Source organism: Seriola aureovittata, chromosome 5 (assembly GCF_021018895.1).
Source record: "Seriola aureovittata isolate HTS-2021-v1 ecotype China chromosome 5, ASM2101889v1, whole genome shotgun sequence".
Classification (NCBI taxonomy): domain Eukaryota; kingdom Metazoa; phylum Chordata; class Actinopteri; order Carangiformes; family Carangidae; genus Seriola; species Seriola aureovittata.
Genome location: NC_079368.1, coordinates 21,607,828 through 21,626,720, shown reverse-complemented (window position 1 = coordinate 21,626,720; position 18,893 = coordinate 21,607,828). Strand labels below are relative to the sequence as shown.

The 18,893-nt window shown below is 39.5% G+C and overlaps 2 protein-coding genes across 4 annotated transcripts in view; both read right to left on the bottom strand.

Moving 5' to 3' along the window:
* Window positions 1-2,406: 2,406 nt before the first annotated feature.
* On the bottom strand, window positions 2,407-13,576 carry krt1-c5 (keratin, type 1, gene c5). Its single transcript, XM_056375462.1, has 10 exons — window positions 13,412-13,576; window positions 9,694-9,860; window positions 8,535-8,941; window positions 7,875-7,957; window positions 6,684-6,840; window positions 5,396-5,560; window positions 5,142-5,267; window positions 3,275-3,492; window positions 2,940-2,968; window positions 2,407-2,703 (listed from the first exon to the last, which is right to left on the bottom strand). The coding sequence occupies exons 3-10, from the start codon at window positions 8,931-8,933 to the stop codon at window positions 2,588-2,590; spliced, it is 1,293 nt and encodes a 430-aa protein (XP_056231437.1). The 5' UTR covers window positions 8,934-8,941; window positions 9,694-9,860; window positions 13,412-13,576; the 3' UTR covers window positions 2,407-2,587.
* A 3,746-nt stretch (window positions 13,577-17,322) lies between these two features.
* lhx6b (LIM homeobox 6b) overlaps window positions 17,323-18,893 on the bottom strand; it is a 35,534-nt gene continuing 33,963 nt past the window's right edge. For all 3 annotated transcript variants that reach the window (XM_056377102.1, XM_056377101.1, XM_056377103.1), the window contains exon 9: window positions 17,323-18,081. In XM_056377102.1, the coding sequence (XP_056233077.1) occupies window positions 17,999-18,081 (83 nt within the window). In that variant the 3' untranslated portion in view covers window positions 17,323-17,998. The remainder of the gene's footprint in view (window positions 18,082-18,893) is intronic.

Genomic DNA, 18,893 nt, shown 5'->3' with positions numbered 1-18,893 from the left:
TAGATGAAGTTTTAAGTTACAGATATGGGTTATATTGCAGTTAAAATTGTTATTTTGCAACTCAAACATGGTGTTACTGTTGAGTGCCAGAAAGAAGAGGTTTTGCTGTCCTATTTCTGCAGAAGTGGGTGGGGAGAGTTTTAGTGTGTCACACTTCATTCGTTTCACAAAACAACTGTTGTCCACTCTGAAAGCTTGTAAATCTTGTGGATGAGCTCATGAGGTAGACTCCCTGTGAGAAACATCTGTTTGGATTTTACTAGTTTCTCATCAAGGTGACAAAAAATAGTACTTGTAACTATTCAGACTACTGTGCTGACGCTTCTGCTGTTTAAGGCTTATATGATGAAAAGAGTGAAACCTGGACACTGACTCTAAAACACAAACAATGTTTCAATACCACTTGGATCTTCAAGAAGTACTGTATGGTACACGATGAAAACTGCAGAGACAATAATACTTCAATCAAGAAATATCATAAATACATCATATATACCCCTCCGGAAAAGTAAAAAATTACAGGAAAGAAAACTTGATAACTTTTTATCTTATATTTTATATGATAAAAAGCACTGAAAACGTATTTCTCTTGAAAATCTCCACACAAATGCATCATATTCGTCTGTTAACGTACACAGACATTCATTTATGTTATGGTAAAGGCAGTTTAAAGCTTTGACATCATCAGTGACGTCTGAGTCTGGGAATGTGTGGTTTTCCTGCGTCATAGTAAAAGCTTTTCACACTGGAGTGAAGACCTTAAGGAACTGCACCTAATAAGCCCTAATGAAAAGCTCCCAAACAGTAAACACACAGACTATTCTTGCTTGTGTGATGATAACTTGCTCCTGTCACAGACATTTTTTCCACCTTATTTCTCAGGAAAATTTTGAATGAGTGATTCTAAGTGATTTAAATTGTGCACACTTAAAAATGTATTTTTAATTAATTAAATTTAGCTCCATGATCAAAAACAAACATTTTTGTAAATTAAGTCATTTCCTTTTCATTGGAAATAACTTAATCTCTCCGGTGTCATCCATGAGATTTCTCTGTGTTTCATTTGTTGAAAAATTGAGTTGGAAAAAAACATTTTTTGTGTGTTTGTTCTAATGTGTAGGTAATATTTCTTTACAAGCTGTTTGTACATCTCAACAGCACAATTCTTCACACACACAATCCTTTAACTATTAAACAACTAAATGTTTTGACTTTATGTGCCAACACCACTTTATATGAGCAAAAATGAGTGAAGGGTCATGTTTAAAGCCCCTGTTCTTGGAAATAATAAACTGTAGATTATCTATATTACTGTGTTGTAAGTAAATGGAAAATAAATAACTATATATAATGTGCCACCAATCTTGGCCAGTCTATGATGTGCACACAAACTCACAAAGAAAGACATCGAAATGCAAGACTTGCACAAACAAAAAAACTGTTACCTGATACTACTGTGTGTGGATTTTGTAGTTTCTGCCCCCTCAGTGCAGAATCATTAGTTTCTTTCTTTCTCCTCCCAGTTTGTTCCCCGAGTATCACTCAAAGTTTCTGTTTAAGCTAAGATCTATCTAAAATGACAGGGACACTTTAACACTTTAAACACTGTGTTTTATTGACACTGTACAGCTGCTTTGGTTGATTTGTTTATTTCTCGCATAAAACTTGGTTACAATTCTCCCATTACAACTATTGTGCAAATACAGTAGATACTGTTGCAAAAACAAGACATTTTCTAAAAAGCATTTGTTTACTGTGAAGACAAATTTCAAATAATGACATTTATTGTAACCTTCCAAAAATCTCCTCAGTCGGTACTGGAGGAGATAGTTTGACATTTTTGGAAATACTCTCATGACTGTGCACTGAAAATGAAGCTACAGCTGGAAGTTGGTTAGCTTAGCTTAGCATAAAGCTCATATTTATCATACAAACATATGGGTGGTATCAATCGTCTCATCTAAGAAGGCTAAACTGTATATTTCCAAAAATGACAAACTATTCTTCTAAATTAAAATGTGGTTGATTGTGAAAGCTCATTCTTGACCTTGAAAACCTTAGCTTGACAAAAAAAAAATCTTAAGGCAAAAAATCCTCATACTAGCATTTTCCAGATGTTTCACATTTTAATGACAACTGAGGAAAGTCCATCTGCTGGGGAAGACTGTGTACTGATGTAGTTAAAAAGCTATAAAGTGGACCTTGAGTTAGAATTGTTTTGTCAGATCGAATGATGTTGTCATTCTTCCCACAGCACTTCACACATTTCATCAAGTCTCAGCAAAATCTACAGATATTCCCTTTATTTCTATTATCAAACAGACTATTATATCATGATTATGAATTTCGTCTTGAATTTTAATGTTCATATGTACAGAAATATATATCATGTTGCTGAAAAGGATGAACATATTTTGACACAACTTTAATTTCATCTTCGGATCATTTAGGCAAACTTAAGGCATTAAACTTGGAGACAAAATAAGGAAGATATAAAACAAGAGCACTGTGGCAAAATATGATCCACGGTCATCAGGCACTTTGGAGTTAACAGACATCACTGCTCCATCACTGCACGCACTTTGGCTTATTTTTTGCGTTCTTCAATCTGCTCCACCTCACTGGACTCATCTACCACTTTACCATTGATCATGGTCTGAGTAACGACTTTTACAATCTTCCTGGTCCTGACGTCAGGGTCTTCTGTAACAGAGTTAAACCAGGGTTAGTCACTTCAGCCACAATAAATACTGAATCACACCGATCTTTCTTGTCCACTGGAACAGCACTGACAAGTAACATTTACTTAAAAATACAATGCGAGGACAGGTGGTTTTCTACAAGTGCAATCCTTTAAGCGAGGATTTTACACAGTTTTGTTGTGGCTTGTTGTATTCAGTCATTAATAACATCCAGTACACAAAATAACTTCAACTTACTTTTAGGAGGTGGAGGTGTTTCTTTCACCCTGTAGGACAATAGAATATAAAAACTTCATCCAAGAAAGCAAAGTACAAAGTAGAAGTCATGTTCACTTAGTAGCTGATGCTGAGATATACTTTGCTGCTGAGAGTTAGATTAGAGGATCAATATAGCTAAGGTCTTGAGCTGCGAAATGCTCAATAATTCTCTGTATGTTCATCACTACAAACAACCACATTGTTTTCACATTGGTGTCGCTTTAAAGAAAAACATACAAATACATTTTCAAGAAAGAATTTCTGAAATGTATGTAGTTCTGAGTAATGGCAGTGCTTTCTAGGCCCTCACATACATTTCCTCTCCTTCCAGCAGCCTCCTGTAGGTGGCGATCTCCATCTCCAGGTTCTGCTTGATGCGCAGCAGCTGTTCGTAGTCAGTCTTGTTGCGTTGCATGTCCAAACGCAGCTGAGACAGTTCATCCTCCAGCTGGGTCAGCGTGGCCTGAAGACGGTCCATTTCCACAGAGTATTTGTGCCCTGTTTCTCCAAGGTTTCCCTCCAACACACCAACCTGTTAACAGAGCGTGGTAGCAGGTAATGATCAGTGACAGAAGAAAACAAGTTATTCTATAATTTCATACATTACAGCCAATTGCAAAGTACTGCAAGCTAGTAAACCCCTTTAAGAACTGGCTTTGCAAATGTTTTATGTAGGAAGAAAGGCCCTCACATCTGTTAGATGATACGCACAATGCATTTTGTGTGTATAACCTTTGTTTGTTTAGAAGAAAACTCCCCTATAACTCAGACTGTTCACACAGAACATGGTGTACTATGTCTACAAGTGTCTCCACTGTTGGACAATCAGTACACCTTTGATGTAGATTTCTACCAGCCGACAGTTCTTTGTATATTTACCAGTTGAGCTCATCCGTTCACGACCCCCTCCACTCAACCAGAGAAACTAGAGACTGTCATCGCCATAATATCTCTGCATTCAATACTGTGTGCTCACTATCAGGCTGAGCAATCATCCATGAGCTATATTTGCCTCCAAAGGTGATCTATATGTGCTGTTTGATCTGTGTTGACTTGTAGTGGAGACACAGACAAAACGTTTGGGTCTATGTCTTGTCACAGTGACTGATTATTGGAGCAGAATGAAATTGCTGTGTGCATTTTACCGCTATAGTAGCTCTTTGTTGACAAAGCGAAAGCAGCTGTTATCTATAGTTACGCCCAACATCTGTGATATGCATAGAGTGAGTGCATAAGTGATGAGGTGAAGACAGGTTCTAAAAAAGTAGGTTGCTGGTAGTCAATGTGAAAATGCATCCATCTCCACAGGGAAAAACTCTTTGCTTGCCCTCATAGTGAGAGGACAGAGTAGCTACAAACCTGTCTCTGGAGTTCAGGAGCTTGCTCAGTTTGATCGATATGTTGTGTATGTTATCTGGTCTTGTGCTGCTTTTATGTTTTGGTGAGTCAAAGACAATTTTCGGCTCTAGTGGACAATAAGGTCGTAATGTTTTATACTCCTGAGCTCAGGCTCATGATGGACAGTTAAAAATAAGTATTAAAGCAACAGAGCAGAACCAAAGGTATTATCTTTTTTATTCCATGTATTCTTCTTCATTGTCAAACCGGGTGCCTACATTACCCACAATGCAACTAGACTACCGACAGTTTGGTTAAAGCTTTGGATGTGTTATGCTACTGTGGTAGCAGATAATGTATCCTCATCATTGCAAGCCTAAAGAAGAGATGAGGAGCAGGCTACAGAGGTCTGGTGATCTCAACTCACAATAAATTGTCTTCCTTCTTTCTCTGGAGCGACAAAAAGCTTCACACAACTTTTGTAACACATGCAGTTGTACTCACAAAGACCTGTAAATGGACTTTGATGTATAAAATCGGTGCAGTTCCCAATAAACATTATGTATGTATGGGTAACCAGTTAGCAAGCTAACAGAAAAGTAGAAATGAAGAGCTAGAAGTAAACGATAAATGGTTGAAACGTCCAGCTTCCGCCTCTCAAAGTGGTAGATTAACTATCTATCAAATATCTGAAGATCTAACTATCAAACAACAACATGAAATTCACAAGCAAAAGGGTTGGGAACTATCTTTTGGTCTATCATTCAAAGAGAGAAATATGTCTTTACTCATGGAGGTTCACGTGTTCAGACTGCATCCATGCACCATTCCTTTGTGTTATACCTGTTTGCGAAGACCATCGAGCTCGACCTCCAGAGCCTGCAGGAAGCGCCGTCTCTCACCGAGTTCACCTTGGGCACAACGTAAAGCCTCATTGCTTTCTTTGACCTCCGACTGCACTGCTTCTAACTGTGGATACATACATCAAAACGATACATAATGTTATGTACAGGATCTTGTCTATAATACCACAAAAAAAAAGCAAAAGACAAGTGTTAATACCAGAAAAATAAGGACAAATTTATGCAGTGACTGACCTTCTTGAGGTACCAGGCCTCGGCCTCTTCCTTGTTTTTGCGAGCGATGCCCTCATACTGGACCCTCAGCTCAGCAAGTATGGCCCCCAGATCAGGACCCTGAGCCGCGTCCACCTCCACATTCACCTGCTCATTGGCCAGACGCGCCTTGAGGGAGCTCATCTCCTGCAATAATTTAAAGAGGGCAAAGAACAAACACTATTTAATTGTGAAAAATCTCACTGTGATTTCCACCTCACACCCTGGAGTAGTACTCACAGCCTTTTTATCGCAGAGCTGGTTTGGAAGGCAACAGCTCTGAGGCTGCAGTGGCTGCTAACATCTGATTTTGACATCTAACCTTTCTCCTTTAGTCTAAACATATTATGGTAACAAGGAATTAGATCCACTATGCAATGTAGTTCGCTACAGCGGCTACATGGATTTAAAGGGGTCTACTTTCTGTTTTCAAATTCAAATGTGCTTTATTCGCATGCCAGTGTCAAAAACAATGATTCCAAAGCATCAAAATACAATTTAGCCAAGAACAAAATAACTTTCTGTTTTCTTTCTCTCTTTTTTTATTATTTAGGCCAAATGTCTGAGATGATTTCTGATAAACTGACCCTTTGCTTGGCTCCTCTTCCCCTCAGTGACTGTTGCTACATCTTCTCAGGCTTTCCAATCCAACTGCCATATTTACTATTTAAAATTCATGGGGATTATCAAAACCCAACAATGGGTCCCTCTTGTGGCAACCTTTAATTTTTGATCCCCTCAGCATTAAAATCTTTCTTTTCAGTCAAGTCTGCAGGGAGCAGAGCAGCACCTGGGAGGTTCAGCCCACATCCTGGACACCACACCTGACTGTCTAAACACACACAATCCCTTTGGCTGGATGAGCTCAAACACTCCTGTGTTGTGTACATGGGTGTTATCTTGCTATCTGGAAAGTCCATGGCTACAAAGACACAGGGTGTGTCTGTACACTTAACATTATCATGTTTCAGATACTGAATACTCTTAAACCTTCTGAGTGAGCAAACATAAACCGCCTCAGAGCTGATTCATGTAAACTTGTCTCAGTTATGTTGCTGATAGAAAAAAAAAAAAACACAAACACTGGAGTGTATTACATCTCTGTGGTTTCTGGATTATATTGATTATAGACCTAATGCAGCTCAGAGAACCCACTGTGCTTCCTACATTTAAACAAGACGCCACTTGACAACTTGTAAAGTGATTATCTTGATGATTAAACACTCATTGATCATGTCTGACGTGACCTTCGCCTCGGTGGGGATCTCACCTCGTCGTGATTCTTCTTGAGGAAGTAGAGCTCCTCCTTCAGGCTGTCCAGGTCTCCTCGCAGAGTGGTGATGATCTGGTCGTGATCAGACTTTGCTCTCCTCAGCGCCTGACAGTCCCTCTCCACCGACTGGCACAAGGTGGCCTCTGCCTCCCATCTGCGGAAAAAAACACAGTGGAGAATTCAGATAAGAGGAAAGGAGGTCATAAGTAGATGTGTGCAACACCTATTTTATATATGCTGATGTATATATGCTGAATATGCTGCTGATATCATCTTGTATGAAACCAGGCCTGCTTTTGACGGCCTGCAGACCTCTCTGTTTAATTCAAAACTTGCTCTAATCTCCAAAGAGATAAAACGTGTATATACCTTAGATATCCCCAAACATATCTATGCTCTAAATGGAGATCTAACTGGTACAGTAAAGCCTTTTAAACATAAATAGGAATTTGGTTACACAGCAAATTGTCCTACAAAACTCACGCTGAACATCTAGCTCAAAAATCAAAAATACAAATTGGATTCTTATACAGAACTTTGGCAAAATAATTGTAACTCCCTTCATCAGTAAATTAATTTTCAGCTCACTTAATCAGCTGATGAAGGTACGTGGACCTTGAGTTAAGGATATATATCTCTTCATGCTGCCTCTTTCTGGATTAGAAATAGACTTGCAAGTTATACAGTATATGCAGTGGACTGAATATTCTTTGATCCAAATGTGCAGGAGAGTTTGTGAAGACACAAGAATGGGTGCACACAAGTGAAAAATACCACGCAAAGATCTGCATGTAAGGTACATGTGCACTCTGCTGCTGATACCATAAATCACTGTCAATTGATGTATTACTCCTTCACATCAGGCCACAGAACATACCATCAACACATTGTGAAAAGCAGCAGCGGTGGGTGTATCATGATTCTACCATCTTTCCTCCAGCTTCACGTTGCCAACTGTGGACTCTTCAGAAACAGACGATGTCCCTCTGACCTGCACGATCTATCAAATCCTGCGCTAACTGATGACGCGGTTGTTTGTCTCCTGTAGGTGCCTGAGCACCGTGGGAATGGGGCTCTTATTTCGCAGCCTGACAGAAAGGTCATTTATTCACATTGCTTTGCAGTCTGGCACTCCCATGTGAACACTCACAGGCAAGTAAAAGAAAGGAACCTCTGTGTGACACTCACTTGACCCTGAAGTCATCGGCTGCCAGCTTGGCATTATCAATCTCCAGCATGATACGAGCATTCTCCAGCGTCTTCTTTCTCACCTGAGAACATGGAAAGTTCGTTAAGATCTGGCATGGAGAACTGCAGATGATATGTTTAAAAAAAAAAAAAAAAAGTTAGTGTGTTTGTTTATTTACTGCAGCTGGCTGGCAGAAAATAATGCATGTTCTTACTAAAGCATGTCACTGTGAGCATGAAATTGTATCTGGCTGTAGATCCTGGATCTGTTAAAAAGGTTGCTGCAGGAGCTTTGTGCTCACAATGTCACACTGTTAAAACTACTTTTTCTTTATCTCTTGTGTCAATATGTGCAAATGTCATTTTGCTGTTTTTAAACACACAATATATGTTCTGTTTCTATCAAATCAAATGAGAAAGTAAAATTTTTTTCTTTATTTAACAAGCCTAAGCTTATTCATTTATTTAGTGCTTCAAAGTTGTGTATGCACACCCCAACATGATATTAGGTGCACAGACGAAAAGACAAAAATAATCTCAGGTAACAATATTTACAACTCAAAACATAGATATCAATTCCATATCAGTCACTCGGGTGTAATCAAATGCTTCCTGACTGTGCAAAACGTACTTCTTGAGCCTGATCTACTGGACACTGACCTCCTGCCCGATGGCGTGTGCCTGGGCCATCATCCCCTCGATGTCATGTCCTTTTGGAGCCCTCTCCAGCATGAGCTGTTTGATCTTCACCTCCAGTTCGGCGTTGGACCTCTCCAGCGAGCGCACCTTGTCCAGGTAGTTGGCCAGCCGGTCGTTCAGGCACTGCATGGTCTCCTTCTCACTTGCGCCCACGCCGAAGCCGTTGAAGGAGAGGCCGGAGCCCAGCATGTTGAGGCCGTTGCCCACCGAGACGGAGCGGGACAGAGACAGGGTGCTGACAGAGGACAGAGGTGAGACCGGAGGCTTGGAGCGGATGCTGCGTCCACTGTCCCTCACAGACATGCTGGAGAAGGAGGGTTGGCGTATGGAGTAGCTGCGCACAGAGAGGGTGGAGGCCATGGTGTCCACTGCAGAAGATTAAGTTACTTCATCAGTGCTCTTATGAAGCTACATGCGTGCTCCTCTACATAAACAGAGACGAGAGGAAGTACAACTTTTGTGTCAATGAACGAGACAAAATCAATTAAGGGATTGAGAATTTACTCTTGGCCTTGTCAAGGATGAACATTCAATCAACTTTTAAGCTAACATGGACATCTCCTTTGGAAACAACATTGTTTTGTGTCTCCGTGTACTTGTTTTGCATCTCTTTGTGATTGCTTCTGTAGCTCTGTGTCTCTCTGTAGTTATTTGGTGGTTGATTTGCATTTTTGCATCTTGTCATTTTGTGCCACTTTACCAGAATTTACAGTCTCTCTGTGGTCATTTTGCATCTTATTGTAGATGTATGACTGACAAATGGTAACTCTCACCTCAGACAGAGGCTCTGTTCCAGGGACCCCCTGACCTCTTGGGCCCCTGTGCCTGTTACACTCATGCAGTAATTTATCCATCTCTCAGGACAGCTCCTACGTGGTGAGATTGTTTGTCATGTTTAAAATAAAAGTTCCAAAATGAAACACTATAGTTCGGTTCTTGTCAATAAGTTTCGATGTATCCTTTCATCTGTTACAGACTATTTCTGTGTCAGAATAGCTGTGAGCTTTAAATCTGCCTCCTCCTGTGTGAAGTGGAAAACTTTATATCACTCATTCACTGACATTCAGTGGTTATTTGATGAGTAAGAAGAACAGCGGAGAAAGAACAAAACAGTACTTACATGGAGCTCAGTTCTTCAGTAGGTCTTCTCTTTTGCTGCTTGGGCAGGTCTCGACCCTGATGGTGTGAGTGACCGTTGTTACTGGAGCAGATTTCACAGGTGAGTTTGGCTGCAGAGTCATGACTCTCTTTGTTGGGGTGGAGCCGCTGTCGGTGTGTCCAATCCCACTGCAACAAAGAGGAGGATGCAACTTGACACCTTGTGGAGGAATGAAAAAAGTAACTTTGGTGCACATAAACTAAACTAAACCTCTTCTAGTTTTTTTTTCCTGAATCACTCTGATTGCAACTAATAAAATATTATGTTAATGTTATGCAACATCACTTTAATGTTGCAGCTGCTAAAGGCGGGGCTATTTTATTTACTTTTTATACAGCTGAGTAGTTTAATATATATTGATAGTTTCTTTGAAATGTAGTGTAATCGAAGTTGCAGAAAACAGAAATGCTACTACTAATGTATTTCATCCTTATAATTAATTACAGTACTTATTTAGTTATTTTACACCATTGAATATTGCTGATGCATTAACTTGCCAGCAACATAATAATGTTGTCATGGTGGACCTAATTTAAACTATATATTATTGGGTATACTCTATGTTTTGCATGTATCATCTTAATCTGCAAAGTAACAATAAATATAGAGAAGTAAAAAGTACATCAATCCCTCTGAAAGGTAGTTATGTGCAAGTATAAAGTACAATAAAATGGAAATATTCAAGTAAAGTACAAGTACCTCAAAACTGTCCTTAAGTACAGTAGTTGAGTGAATGTACTTTGTTACAGCCCAGCACTGTTTACGCCACACAAACGGTCTATTTGAGTTATATTTGGCCTCATACAGTAACATCTACCCCCTCTGATCTTCATCTGACCTGACTGGTGAAAGCTGGAGCACAAACCGGTGTGGCTAGTCGGCTGGAGACAGGGTCTCTGCTGTCTCCACAGTGATACCATTGAGTGAGCACACAATGCATTCAGAGCGATGTGAGAAGCTGGCTTCACCCGAGGACGGCCCGGCGGGGTGGGGAGAAACGGGAGGAAGCAATGAAACAATGGAGGGACAGAATGAAAAGAAAGTGAAGACCCCTGAGAAATGCAGAGAGAAATGCAGGGCGTAGGTCTGGTTGAACTGGAAACCTGGCTTATATTCACACACACACACAGAAACACACACCTTTCTTGTGTGTCAACTATCTCTAAGCTCCTCTCTAGCTGTTATACAGTATGTAATCCCCTGTTACTGTATTGTAAAATTCATCTGCTGAGCATTATTCTCTCTGTAGGATCAGATCACACAGTGACACTGACCTGGTTTAGTGCCTTACATGTCTCTCACTCCACCCAAGCCACCCACCCACCCACCCACCCACCTCTGCCCTGCACACTCACATACACAGCGTCACGAAAACCACTGAAAAAAGGATGAGAGGCAGAAAAAAAAAGCTCTCCAAGCTGTTCAACTCATCTGCATGATCAAATCGAGACTAACAGAAAATAAAGGAGACGTAATTTGGGGGTGGCGAGCTGGTTGATTACATTTTGGACTGTTCAGTGTGGAAAGTTCCTTTTGTGTTATTTGTAATCTGAATATAGAAGTTATCACCTGTCCGGCTTCTACAGGAGACAGACACAATAACATAAATACCTTAAATCTAGGTAGGAGTATTGTAAGATTGTACAGCTGTTTGTGTTGTCCAGCTCTTAATGCTAATGAATACATATTACAGAAAACATCCCATAACAAATGTTATGCTTCCTCAATCTGTATCTGTGAAGGGTTACTGTTACTGAGTCAGATGAATGCTGGTGAAGGAATTTGTAACCCCGGTTTTCACAATCAACCTTAGCAGGAAGTAGCATGGATATACTGCCACCTTGTGGGTCAAAAAACACCCCACATTATGCACTGATGATCAGTGGTCTTAAAACACACAACATAAAATCTAATTACAGTAATGTAACTATCTGTACTGCCATGCTTTTAGTATTTTTCATGAAAGCTGTAGTTTTATGCTCATAAAGTAATCATCTAACTCAGCTAAACCCAAAGCAGTTTAGTACAACAGCACTGTATGATCATTTTGGAGGATATACTCTGTGGTGCTGCTGAACTGCTTTGCATTATATTGAGAGGTGTTTCTGTAATTTTACCTACCCTCATTGATTTTAATAAGGTGAACAAAACAGAATCACCCATAACGTAATACAATTCAACCGATATCGCCACATCCCTGCTAGCTTCAGTAACTGAACAATCTGTCATTCAATTTTTCTTTCATCTGTCTTTGTGGAAAAAAAGTGTGTTTCTGGGGTAATAGAGAGTAAACCGACCATTAGGACCATTGTTAACTTAAGTAACTTGACAATTGATCACCTTGTCGTAATAATAACATATAAAACAGGCAGTAGCTAATTGCCCCATTTCCCACATAACAACTATCTGTTCTGAACTAAAATGTAGAATAAAGAGTTGAGGGCAGAAGTCAAAATAATAATATAATACAGACTGATGTACTAGATTGACTTCCTGTGTAATTTTAGACAGGTACTGATTAGCTGATGTTTACTAGATAAGTTAAGACTGTCCTGGAGAGTCTGGAAAGTTGTTTTTGCAGTTTTTTCTGTCAGTACAGGACAATTTGATTATTCAGAGCTTTAAGTGCAAAAAATCTTCACATTTGTAAGATATTTTTGCCCTGAATTTGTCTTTGGAGTCATGAGGGACTGAGGAATTCCTAGTAAGATAAGTAGGATAATTTACATTACGCTACGCTTGCTGAAATAAAAGCTAAATATAATTGAAAAGTGGCTCATTTCAGGGGCTTTCCTCCTCCACTTTGACCATCTGACAACCTGTACAGTATGTTAACTTGACAACAATTCTAGTTTCAGTGATTTCCAGAATTTCCAGTCTTCCAGTGTGCTGTAGCGCCACCATCAGTCCCTAACATGCAGCAGACAGCCAGGCATTTCTGCCTCCAACACGCCTCAGGAGAGTAATTTAGATCCTGCTCCAGCTTCTTATAAATCAAACTGAAGTGCTGTGATATTTCAAAAGCCGCTGTCGTCCCCCCAAAATAAACATATTCTGGGAACCTGCTGTGGAGCCCCGTGTTTATTTTTGCATAGTGCACAGTTGGCCGTCAGCCTGGGTGAAGTGAATCATATGTTTCAGCTATTTCCTTGCTTTTCATCAGCCCTCCTCCTGCTCTAGTGTGCTACTGTAACAGTCATGGTTTACACATCAAATTTTTGTTTATTTCTCAGAATGCCCATAGTGCAGAGCCATAGTCCAGAGTCAGATAAATTCATTTTGTTTTGTCTTTGTTAGGAAACTTGATACTGGATACATTGGTGTAGAGCTTTCATAACTTGGCTTAAATGGAAGGCCTGTGCAATATCCACGTTTAAACAAAACACCCTAAGCCACAAAGTAAATTAACTGTGGTCCAGTTTGCCTAAAGAAAGGACGGTTTCACCTAAAAATGTTCACTCATGTGTAAACCCGCCCACTTTTGTTTGTTGACGTGGACCTGTTCTGAAGCCTCAAATAGTCCACTTCTGAACAACACATTTAGTCACCCTCAGTCTGAGAGACGCTCAAATTGCTGGTTTTCTCATGTGTCACCAAACAGCTGATGGATGACATGAAATTTAAATCTGATGCTTAAAGTGCTTCCAGAAATAAAGAGCTGTTGTGGAGGAAAACTCACCCTGCACTCTGAAGCCGGTTTACGCATCTGTTTGGTTTAGAAAAAGCATGTAAAGCAGAGAAAAGAAAAAGTTATGGTTATAGCTTATTAAAAGCTAAACCGAACAAGGGCCTAACTCTATCTGTCCTGAATTTATTGTTGAAACGATAATTTGCAAAACTTCTATGTCGCCATTTTGAATGAACTCAACTGAACCGTTAGCCAAGCCCCGCCCCTTGGTTACTGTTGCTAAGTCTAACAGCTTTCCGTCACATACGCAGTTTACAATAACACAAACGCTTCTCCTTAATACATTCATGGGTTTCAAAATAGTAATTAATTAAATAATTAAATAATTTTAATGTGTGTTCAAGGTGTACATTAGAAGTTCCATGAAGATATAATTTTAAACTGGGGTACAGTACACGATTGAAAAACTAATCTTATTTTGACAGAGCGTGGAGAGCACGCAGTTTTTTCAAGAGGAAGGTTCAAAGAAAACTTTAATGAACCTTTGACAGTGAAGCATACTGTAGCCTAAGGTCCCTGCTCCACTAATATTTGTCACAGTCCCAAACAGTGAATTTAAAGTATGTATTTTATCAGGAGACAATGAAATGTAAAATTATGTATCATCTGCATAACTGATTTTGTGTTTCCTGATGACTAGTTTACTCCTAAAATAGTTAAACAATACACGAACAAGGCCTTTTTCCTGGCTTATATTTACCTCCACATAATCAGTTTGGTGGTAGGAGCAGAATTTGTTTATCTCATGAGATATTTTTATAGCATTTTTTTTTTTTAAATCTATCATCCATTTATTTAAGAGCTGAAACTAAAACATTATCATACTCATCAGCCATTCAGTTACTTTGCATGGCATCATCAGTTCAGTCAAATAATATCCTCAAGTGAAGCAGGGGGAAAAAACCCACAAAAAATAGAAGACTCTGCCAGCATATGGTAACATCTTAAATAAACTTGAGGAAGAGGAGGTGGAGGAGGAGGAGGAGGGTGCTGATGAAGATGACTCTCGTTGCAATCTTGCACAGAGGGTTTTGTTGACTGTTGTGCAGGGGAGAGCTCATCAGCATGAAGGAGAGAAATGTGAATACGCAGAGACGAGGGGCACTGCAGTGTATCTGCTCATTAGGCGGGCGACGCTGTAATTCAGCGAGCGAGCAGCTCTGCAATCAGGGGCCTATTCATTAGCATGGGGGGCCCGCTTTCATCTGCAACCACTTGAAGCTGCCAATCACCGAGGCGGACGCATGACAGGATGACAAAACGGGGTGGCTTAAACGCTCGGGGATGCTTGTGCATGGAGAGAGACATGCCTAAATGCTGCCTCGTATCTGAGAGGGACTTTAATGGGAAAGAAATGTGCGTTTTTACAGTGTAGTGCTGGCAGGTGGCCCAAACTGTGTCAGCCTGATAATCATCTCTCTGCTCAGCATGAAGAAAGCTTTTGTTCTAAGATTTCACAAGGAGCAGCACCATTTTCCTGAACAGGTTTCCTCCTGGATTGAATTGATTGAAAGTGATTGATTAGAATAAAGTTTGATTTAATGGTAAAGTTTAGGAGTGAACAAGAGTACTCAATCAGTCCTCTTCTATGTCCTCTGATGCCCTACAAGTAGTGATCTCCACCACGCAGTTTTCCTTTAAACACACACATACATGTACTTAAAAATCAGACAGTGTTGCAGGTACAGGCCATCGCACACACCTGGTCCAGTCACCGTTTGGGCATCTTTAATTAAATCTCTCAGCTGTATAAGGGAACCATTGTGTGTATGTTTTTATCTGCTGTATGTGGAAGCAGCGCTGGGTCAAACTGTCGTGTTTCTGACATTCCTGCTCCGCCACAAGCAACAGGAGAAACACTGCTGTCATCTGAAACTGTATTAATGCAGATGTGATCCCACTCTTTCTGCATTTTTACTCAAATTGGATGTTTGTGTTCACCAATTTTAACTCCACGGAGGGGGAAAAACTGTTCAAAACTAAACAAACAATTGACATAATGTTATAGTTCCTCATGTGGGGAAATACGCTTATTCACATTCCTGCTGAGAGTTGATGAGAAGATTGATACCACTCTCATGGTTATATGATAGAAATTAGGCTGTAGCTAGCAGCCAGTTAGCTTAGCATTAAGACTGGATTTAAGGTGAAGCAATAATTTGCCTGGCTCTGTCTGAGGGTGACAAAATTCACCCATGAGCACCTTTAAAGGTCACAAATATTTTTTTCATTAGCGGGGGTAGGACGGATACTGATGATTCCTGCCTTTCAGAGGCTTGTTTTCTTTTCCCTAACATGTCTTCTTTATAAATAACAACAAGTAACTAAACAGTTTCCTCTTCCAGATGTCCAAGACCAGTTCTCTTTGTACATATGTTGCACTGGAATTACACCACTGACATATGCAAACCACTATTTATTTACTATTTATGCCAGACATAAATAGCATCAGACACTGGGCTTGATATGGTGTAAATCTTAAGGATTACAACTTTAAAGCGGTGTTAAGTCATTGTGTGGCTCACCAAGCTTTAATCAGCGACTAACATGGCAGCAAATAATCAAAGTATGATAATGCCAATAATTCCTAAAATACTCAAAACAGCTACACTGTTTATACACAAGTTGGCAGTATAGGCAACAAACATGGGATCTATCCCAAATTGTGGTGCGTGGTAGGATAAAATGGGTGGATTAAAAAAATTACATATATACGGTATGATGTACTATGCAACATTTTCATGTATATTTAAGTGTAAAGTAAATTCTGACTGAATGAAAAGGAAGGAAAGTGAAGAAACTGCTCATTTGTGTAGTAGTGTTAGCCTGTTAGTGTTGCTAGCTAACATGCTAACATGCTAGCTAACATATTGTGCAAACAATAAAAATGGATCGATTTCTAATCAAACAAAGTTGTAAAAGAGAAACAAGACAGTGTAGCAAGTGAGGAAAATGAAGAGTCAGAAAATGCAGCAGCTGAACCTCAAACTGAAGACGCTGGACTAGAGACAGACTACAAGTGGTCTGAGTAGAAAATGAAAGAAATAGTGGAGACCGCCCCTTTAAGGTGTGAAGAAAAAATATCACTGATAAGTAATTTTTTTTAAAACTGTAAAATGTCCTGCTGATTACATATCATGGTCTCAATTTGAAAAAAAAGAAAGAAAGAAAGAAAAAGGATCCTTTCTTCCATCAAAAATGTTTGTGTTTAGGTGAAAATGTTATATCAGCAGATAACCAATCCATTTTTTTCTTTCATATTCTTTGTAGCACCCTCAGAAAATATATTCCTGTGCAAAAAAAAAAGAAGCCAAATTGATCCAGTTTGTAAAATCCAGATCTAGCGATATCCTTTAACTCAAAGTATCCCATTCATTCTTCCCATCACAGCAGCTTAAGTGCTGTCAGTCAATGTAACAACTGTAGATAATCTGTATTAAAAGGCCTCACAAAAGGCAACAAACTGCCCGATCAATGGCTGCGCTTTTGAGTGAAAATCTCTAGAATCGTTTTCACAGTAGGACTGATCACATTTCCAGTTAAGTACAGCATGTAAATTGGAGATGATGTGTAGGTTTGTGGCAGGACATTGCTCTCAATAACACGTTAGTGCAGGTACTTGGCCTCTGAACATCGACCTTTACATTTAATAGCAGTGGGTGTAAAAATAGTGCCCTGTTGTAATGAGCCTCCAGTGGGGGTGCATTCACATGTCTCTGTAATGCTCCATCATTACATACACACACACACACACACACACACACACACACACACACACACACACACACACACACACACACACACACACACACACACACACACACAAAAACACCCCCTTGCTTTCTTTGTTTCTCTGCATGAGTAAATCAACCTGATTAATTATTCAAGCACTAAAATTTTCATTACAGATCTGATACATTTTATTAAACCATAGCAGTATTTACAATGTACAATCACTGAATTATTTCATTTCAAGACACATTTAAAAGTGCTTTTTAAAAGTGAAGTTTTGTTCTGAATAAATAAGAGTTTCCATTTTCTGACAATACAACAACAAACAACAGTAAAGCTGCAAATGTGCTCACAAAATAAAAATAATAGACACAAAATAATAAAACAAATGCTGAGGTTTTACTGTAATACTGCTACAACTTTCCTTTTTTCTCCTTTTTTGAAAGCTCATATTGCAGCAACATAATTAAAATACCTTGTATGAGTTGGGTAAACCACAGGAAAAAAATCCTGACCTGATGCAATGTTTTGTGTCCAGTCACAAAAAGAGAAATAAAATAAAAGTGGTCTTCTTTTCTGCATCATAGAAAAAAAAAACAAAAAAAAACTCCCATGTTGGCATGGAGGCGGGACATTTCTCCCATCACCAGAATCTGCTGTATTTAAAAGACAAGTTTAGCTCTGCAGTCTCACAACGAAAAATCCGACTGATTGAAAACAGATTGTCGAAGTCCTGCTGCCCGAGGATCAGACTCCCAAACAGAGCAGATTACCAACAGTATGTCCCAATGGATTTTTTGTTTCATCCCAATGTCATCGGAGTGGTGGAAAAGTGGAAGCAGGAGGTCAGCGGCTTATGGGAAGCTGTGGTAAAGACATGGACGAATGGGTCAAGTGGCCTGGAGCAGCGAGGACGGAGAAGGGATGAGCTGCACGAAGAAGAGACGAGAAACAACATGAGTTTGGGAAGCAGTGTGAGCATGTTTAGTGCTGTAGTTGATGAAAATGCTACCGATGAGATGAAGACTTTCAAAGCCTCCAAATGAAGAGTTAAAAACCACAGAGACAGATTTTAGTCTGCAGAAACCATCCAGTGTAAGAAAAGTGATTCAGATTCATATTTTTTAAACTTGGGCCTACAGCACTTATCACAATGTCCTTTCAAGTGCAGCCATTTTTATTTATATCATCCAAAATTATAAATTAAACATTTGCCTCAAAGGGCTTCACAATCTGTTCAACATATGACATCTTCTATTCTTAGCCTTGCGCTTTGGATAAGGAAAACTGTAAAACTTTATAATAAAACCCTCAATTTACACTGTGTGAATCAGGAACCGATGAAATACTAACTGCTTCCTAAAATGAAGGAAGAGTGGCAGAAAATAAAATGATGGAGAACAAGGGAGTAACAGCTTGGCATTTAAGAGGAAAGAAGAAATAAATTATTTGAAGTTTGGGGGGGAAAAAAACTGTGTTGTTGACAGTGATGTTTTGCAGAACCTACAAAGTAAAACCTAACTGCTATGAGCAAAAGGCAAAAGTGTTTGTTTTTCCTGGACTGTAGTCAATCCAAAGAATATGAGCTGGCTGGCTAAATTGCCTATGCAGTCTTTAACCTGTTGAAGTGTGTTGCTATGCTCCATAAAGTCCCTCGTTATTCCAAGATTGGAGTTTCATATCCTAAAACTATAAAATTGCTGTCCCCCAGCTTACATTTACAAGTACATTTACTCAAGTA